Below are 6,838 nucleotides of genomic sequence, written 5' to 3'. Positions count from 1 at the left end.
GCTGCCTACCTAGACCGCATTTTTGGGCGTCATAGTCGCTTTCAGCGTCAGCTGACTCAGAACGCGATAATAATCGCAAATATGCGGTATATAGTTTTTGAGGCATAGCCACTGTGGAAGAACATGTGGAAAAAAATGGGTACATAGTAAAAAGCCAAACAATCAGAGAAATTTAGTGTAAAACAGCTGTAATGATCTCAAGATGGGACCGTCCTGTTCCTCTCACTAGGGCACTTTACTATCTAGGACATGAATTTCCTTCCCTGTCCCTTACAAACCCGATTATTTATGTCTGGCTTTATTTAAACTTAGCAAGTCGCCTGCTCTGACGTTTACCTACATATTTCGTGTATTTGAAATGTTTTGGAAATACAACCTTAAACTTAGACTTTACGGTGATTACTAACTAGAAAGAGTTAAGGGGGTCGCACACCGAACGCGCAGCGCAGCGCCGCGTCGCGTCGCGCCACGTCTTTAAAATTCGAACACATAGTTTTCTATGAGCATACGCACACCGGCGGCGCCATTCGGCGTCTGTCCGCGGCGCCCAGCTACGACTCAGGAAGCTGTTCAAATTTCTGCCGCGCCACAGAGCGCCATCTGCATAGTTTTATATTAAATAACATCATATTTGTCTCAAATCGTCCTATTAGATTAAAAAAACAAGATACCACTGCTGCAAAATACTACTTACATTAGGTTTACAGCTTGAAAAAAATGTAAACCTATATAATTAATTCATATTTTATTTTCTCGAGACATTTTTACATAGGCTACGCAAAATCTAAAGTCCTATGTAACATTTGCCTGTCATTATTATATTCACTGTCTTTGACTGCCATCTATTGGATTTACAAGGTCACAACCGTCATTCAGGTCATTTAAATAACGGTGTAGCGGAGCGCGATGGACGACGAAAAACTGATCAAGGAAGTAGGGCAATAGAAATAGCCAGAATTATTTGCAACAAATCATAGATTCAACATAAGGAATTCATCAGCTTGGAGGAAGATTACCGATGTCATCGGTTTTTCAGGTAAGAATGTTCAATTTTGTTTACGTACGATCTGAGGTAAAATGTATAGTGAGCAACTGTATGTAATTGTACAGTACAATCATAAAATAATGTACAGTACAGGCATTGTCATTTCATGTCCTTAAAAATATCAATACTGTTGACCACAAAATGACAATTATTTTATTTTAAATACAAACCCTCATGTTGAATTTAGACTCCAATAAACTGCCTCAACAACAATACGATTATAATTGAAGTTTACAAAGAAATAAGTATACCTTACACAACAAAATAGCATGTAGTTTTTTATTGAGCAAACAAATCATATTACTAGCTACAGCATAAGGAATGTTGAAATTGCTTGTAATAATACAAAATGCTACTAATTGATGAATGGGAATCTAGCCTAAAAATGAGCTGGCGCGTATAGAATGTGCGCGTCCGGTGTGCGATACCTCCAGCTGTCCTCGACGTGACGCGACGCGACGCTGCGCTTCTCGTTCGGTGTGCGACCCCCTTTAGGATGCAATTTATTGATCTGAATAAAGCAAAGTATTCGAAAAAGCTGTTTTAAAAATAAATAACCAATAAATCAGCAAGAAAATATAGCGGATATTCTGTACATGAACGCTGTTAAACACTAGAGGGCGCAGTAATATCTTTTATTATCTAGACAACTAAAAGACATTTTACGTGAATAATATTTAGTTGTTTTTCATTAATTCTGCTACACGATAGCTCGAGTTATTTTAATTGCTTAACAAACGACTAAATAAGGTGAAATTGTTAGGCTACTAAACCCTTTTACAAAAACAGCCTAACCACTACATTTAGGTAATATTCCACTAAATTATATTTTATATACACTACCAGTCAAATGTTTTTGGACAGTAGGATTTTTATTGTTTTTCTTTTAATGTCTGATGCGTACCAAGCCTGCATTTATTTGATCCAAAATACAGCAAAACAGTACAATTTTGAAATATTTTTACTGTTCAAAATAATTTTCTATTTGAATATTTTTTTAAATGTAATTTATTCCTGTGATTTTAAAGCTGGATTTTTTTGCATCAATACTCCAGTCATCCTTCAGAAATCATTCTAATATTCTGATTTACTGTTAAAAAAAAAAAAACATTGATTATTTTTATGTTGAAAACAGAGTATAATTTTTTTCAGGTGTCTTTGATGAATAGAAAGTTCAGATGAACAGCATTTATCTGAAAGAGAAATCTTTTGTAACATTATAAATGTCTTTATCGTCACTTTTGATCATTTTAAAGCATCCTTGCTAAATAGAAGTATTATTCCCCCCAATCAAAGAATCCTGAAAAATATAATAATAATAAATGTTTCTTGAACAGCAAATAAGCATATTAGAATGATTTCTGAAGGATCATGTGACACTGAAGACTGGAGTAATGATACTGAAAATTAAGCTTTGAAAAATAACATTTTAAAATATACATTTAAATACAAAGCAGTTATTTTAAACAGTAACTATATTTGAAAATTGTACTGTTTTTGCTGGTGAGCAGAAGAGATTTAAAAAAAAACAAAAAAAACATTAAAAACCTTACTGTTCAAAAACTTTTGATTGGTACTGTAGTTGAAATATATGATTTCATTATTTAACACGAGTTTTCCACAACCTCTAAATAAGACAAAAAAAAAAAAAAAACTTTCACAAAAAAAAAAAACCCACTAGAAGGCGCAGTGAAGCAATTTATCAAGTACTCGCACTATTCGCCGTTTAATCTTATAATTTTTCATATAAATGCTTTATTAAATGTAATCATTTGGAGTATTTACGTTTTCACATTCTGCTACAGAAATACCTGCTCTGAACAACAGACTGAAAACAACACAACGCATTTAAATCACATGACCTGTCGTCATGAGTCATGACGTGTTTGTAGCTCATCCGGGTCAAAAGGCGTCAGCATGGACACAGGGGATGTTCTTGCATCTCTGGTAGGCAATTAGATATTTTAACTTATCAGCAAACACAAAACGCTGTACAGTAACGTGATAGACATAAATAGTATTTCATTGAACCAATGCTCTGTTTTAGCGAATTTTCATAACCATTCAGAGCCCATAATAATACATCTATATAGCTAGTTAGCAAGCATGCTAACACGCATGTTATGAGAGCATTATGGTAAAAATAACGAAAAAGACCAGCAATACGAACTAACTTCATTAATCATCACTGATATTTATATGCCACGTTTAAAATGATTCGGTAGTGCTTGACAGCATAAAATGGTCTCTTGATGCAGTATTTGGTTTTAATGCCATGGGTTTTACGTAATGTTACATTTTTAACTAAATGGAATATTTGTGTTTAATAAACAGGGGGTAGAGGGAGCCACCGCTGCTGCGCATGCGCTCTCTCTTCCAGCAGAGGCGTATGGAAATGATGTGAGTTGGGTGTTTTGATATTTACTGGTTAATTTGAAATGACAAATATTAAACCGTCATCATTTGAAAACACTAATAATGTTTTATTTTTTGATATCAGGCCCAACTGGAAGTAATGTGGGCTATGAAAGCCTACAACCACGCAGAAGTTTACTTTAATGTAAGTGATTGTCACAATCTTGTCATTTAAAGAGACAGTTCAGGCAAAAAGGAAACTTGTCATTAATTACTCACACTCATGTCATTCAAAACATACAAGACCTTCGTTCATCTTCAGAACACACATTCAGATATTTTTGATGAAATCTGAGAGCTTTCTGACCCTGCATAGACAGCAACGCAACTTTCACAATCAACGCCCAGAAAGGTAGTAAGGACATCGTTGAAATAGTCCAATTGACATGAGTGGTTCAGCTGGAATGTTATGAAACTTCGAGAATACTTTTTGTGTGGAAAGAAATCAAAAATGTCTTATTTTGTGTTCGGAAGATAAACAAAGGTCATAGGTTTGGAACGACATGAGAGTCATTTAATGACAGAATTTTCATTTTTTGGGTGAACTATCCCTTTAAATCCCTTGAATGTCTGGGTTCACTGATGGTTTATTTCTCCACAGCTCATTTCCTCAGTTGATCCTAAATTTCTAAAACTAACGAAATCAGACGAGCAGATTTATACGAAATTCCGGGAAGCATTTCCGGACCTCGATATTAAAGTTGTGGATCCGGAGCTGTTGAAGTCAGCAGACGCTAAAGAGGTGTGTGACGTCACGCTCGCGTTTGACATGCGTTTCATTTTAGATATCACTCAAAGCAAGTTGGTAAAAAATTTTATCCGTTTTCTTTTTTCAGAAATGGAGGCCCTTTTGTAACCAGTTTGAAGGAGTTGTAGAGGACTTCAACTATGGTACATTATTACGCATAGACTGTCAAAAGGACTACACAGAGGAGAACACGATATTTGGTATGTGATGCCACACTTGCACTCCTTTAGTTGTTTATATACATACAAGTCCACGGGAATCAAATCAAGAACTTGTTAATATAAAGTTAAGTATCCACTTTAATCTTCAACGCTAAAGTAAGCATATGGGTGAGACTTCCGCTCCGTTAGCCACTATAGTGAAGAATTAGAAGAATAACACACTAAAACTGTTTTCACTACAAACCAGTGCGTTCATAATTAAAATAATATGTGACCCTGGACCACAAAACCAGTCTTAAAGGAGTAGTTCACTTTTAGAACAATTTACAGATACTCACCCCCTTGTCACCCAAAATGTTCATGTCTTTCTTTCTTCAGTCGTAAAGAAATGGTGTTTGAGGAAAACATTTCAGGATTTCTCTCTATATAATGGACTTCTATGGTGCCCCCGAGTTTGAACTTCCAAAATGCAGCTTCAAAGCACTCTAAATGATCCCAGCCGAGGAAGAAGGGTCTTATCTAGTGAAACGATTGGTTATTTCCTAAAAACATTTACAATTTGTGTACTTTTTAATCTATACACAGAGCTAGACCAGATGAGCATTTGAGGTTAAAAAGTATATAAATTGTACTTTTTTTCTTTTTTTTTTTAACTTTTTAAAACTGATCATTTTGCTAGATAAGACCCTCCTTTCCTCGGCTGTGATGGTTTTTTGCATTTTGGAAGTTCAAACTTGGGGGCACCATAGAAGTCCATTAGATGGAGAGAAATCTTGAAATGTTTTCCTCAAAAAACATTCCTTACAACTGAAGAAAGACATGAACATCTTGGATGACAAGGGGCCGAGTATTTTATCTGTAAATTTTTTGTTCTGAAAGTGAACTACTCCTTTTAAGTAGCACAGGTATATTTGTAGCAATAGCCAAAAATACATTGCATAGGTCAAAATTTGATGTTCCATGAAGATATTTAGAAAATGTCTCTACATATTATTAGTAATAGGTAATATTCTGATTCTGCATTGCTAAGAATTTAATTTGGAAAACTTTAAAGGTGATTTTCTCAATATTTGTATTTTCAAATAGTTGTTTCTCAGCCAAATATTGCCCTTTCCTAACAAACCATACATCAATGGAAAGCTTACTTGTTCAGATTTCGGATGTTAAATGCCAATATTAAATCTCAATTTCAAAAAATTGACCCTTATAGCTGGTTTTGCGGTCCAGGGTCACATAGGCCGTGCCCACATTTATAAATAAGATGGATTAGAATAAGGAAATGCACAAATTAATTTTGCCTTTTTTTTTTTTTTTTCCATTTCAGCGACCAGGATCCAGTTTTATGCCATTGAGATTGCGAGAAACAGAGAAGGATACAATGACTTTGTCCACAATGCCAATTCAAAAGCCAAACAACAGAAAAAAGACAAGAGTTAATCATAATAGCTTACTATTTAAAGTGGCCTTCTTGGTGTAGATGAGATCTTTCTACACAAAGCTCAACAGTGGAGAAACATGTATAAATGTCCTACTTATATTTTTCCCCTTACTATGTAAATGTGTAAAAGAGTTGCTTTCCTCATTTAAACTCAAAAGTTGAATGATTATTAATTCAGTTTTGATTTTCCTGCAATGTCTGGCACCTTTTGTTTGTAATAAATATTACATATTTCCCACCTGAAAAACTCCTGTGTTTTGTGAATTGACTGTATTGTAATTAGAATTTCCAAAGCTTGAAAGCCAAAATTGCATTCGCAATCTACTTTTTCAATGTTTGAGTGAAACAGGATTTTCAACGAAGCAGAACTCCAAAGTAATTAATAGCATTCTAAAAAATAAAACACCAAAATGGACCTGAATAGCATTTTTTTGGGAAGACTGCTCTCCTCAAACACCTCCAGAACACGCTTTTGAGGAGGATTTTTTTTCACTTCCAGAACAAATTTTCAGATAATTTACTCACCCCCTTGTCATCCAAGATGATCATGTCTGCATACATAATGTATTTTACAGTTTTGTGCAATAAAACCCTATGATTTCTTGCTTTTGATTCTTAATTTGAATTATTATTGCATCATTACTATTATATATATTTTAAGAATAGTTCACTTACATCCTTTTTTGTTACCACTAAAATATATGTGTGTGTGTGTGTATATATATATATATATATATATACACACTGTAACGAGTCCTCGATTCTATTGGAGTATTTGATTTTAAAAAATCCTCGATTGCATTTTGTCCGTGTCGAGTAATTAGCAAAATACCGGAAGTGGCGCATTTAAAATGATGATAAAGCATGCTATTAAAAATTTGCAAACGCTACAATTAAATTATATATATATATATATATATATATATATATGCAATGCAGGTTTAAAATATGCTCTTTATTTACATGCGTGTAAGTTACTTGAGTCTCAGATCGGCTCCGTTCACACTAAATGTTGCTAAACAAGAACTGTT

At 34.2% G+C, this 6,838-nt stretch overlaps 1 protein-coding gene across 1 annotated transcript; it reads left to right on the top strand.

Annotated features, from left to right (window-relative positions):
• Positions 1-2,924: 2,924 nt before the first annotated feature.
• On the top strand, positions 2,925-6,411 carry pbdc1 (polysaccharide biosynthesis domain containing 1). Its single transcript, XM_073830054.1, has 6 exons — positions 2,925-2,992; positions 3,380-3,445; positions 3,546-3,605; positions 4,062-4,202; positions 4,297-4,408; positions 5,694-6,411. Exons 1-6 carry the CDS (start codon positions 2,963-2,965, stop codon positions 5,804-5,806), a joined length of 522 nt encoding a protein of 173 aa, XP_073686155.1. The 5' UTR covers positions 2,925-2,962; the 3' UTR covers positions 5,807-6,411.
• The last annotated feature ends 427 nt before the right edge of the window (positions 6,412-6,838 follow it).

Source organism: Garra rufa, chromosome 23 (genome assembly GCF_049309525.1).
Source record: "Garra rufa chromosome 23, GarRuf1.0, whole genome shotgun sequence".
NCBI classification, from domain to species: domain Eukaryota; kingdom Metazoa; phylum Chordata; class Actinopteri; order Cypriniformes; family Cyprinidae; genus Garra; species Garra rufa.
This window is presented reverse-complemented; position numbering and strand designations above follow the sequence as displayed.

What these genes read in the sequence shown, in the direction of transcription:
- pbdc1 (XM_073830054.1), top strand. Translation starts at nt 2,963, where the DNA reads ATGGACACAGGGGATGTTCTTGCATCTCTG. An exon ending in CAGAGGCGTATGGAAATGAT is followed by an intron (nt 3,446 to 3,545) that starts GTGAGTTGGGTG and finishes TTTTGATATCAG; the next exon opens with GCCCAACTGGAAGTAATGTG. An exon ending in AGTCAGCAGACGCTAAAGAG is followed by an intron (nt 4,203 to 4,296) that starts GTGTGTGACGTC and finishes TTCTTTTTTCAG; the next exon opens with AAATGGAGGCCCTTTTGTAA.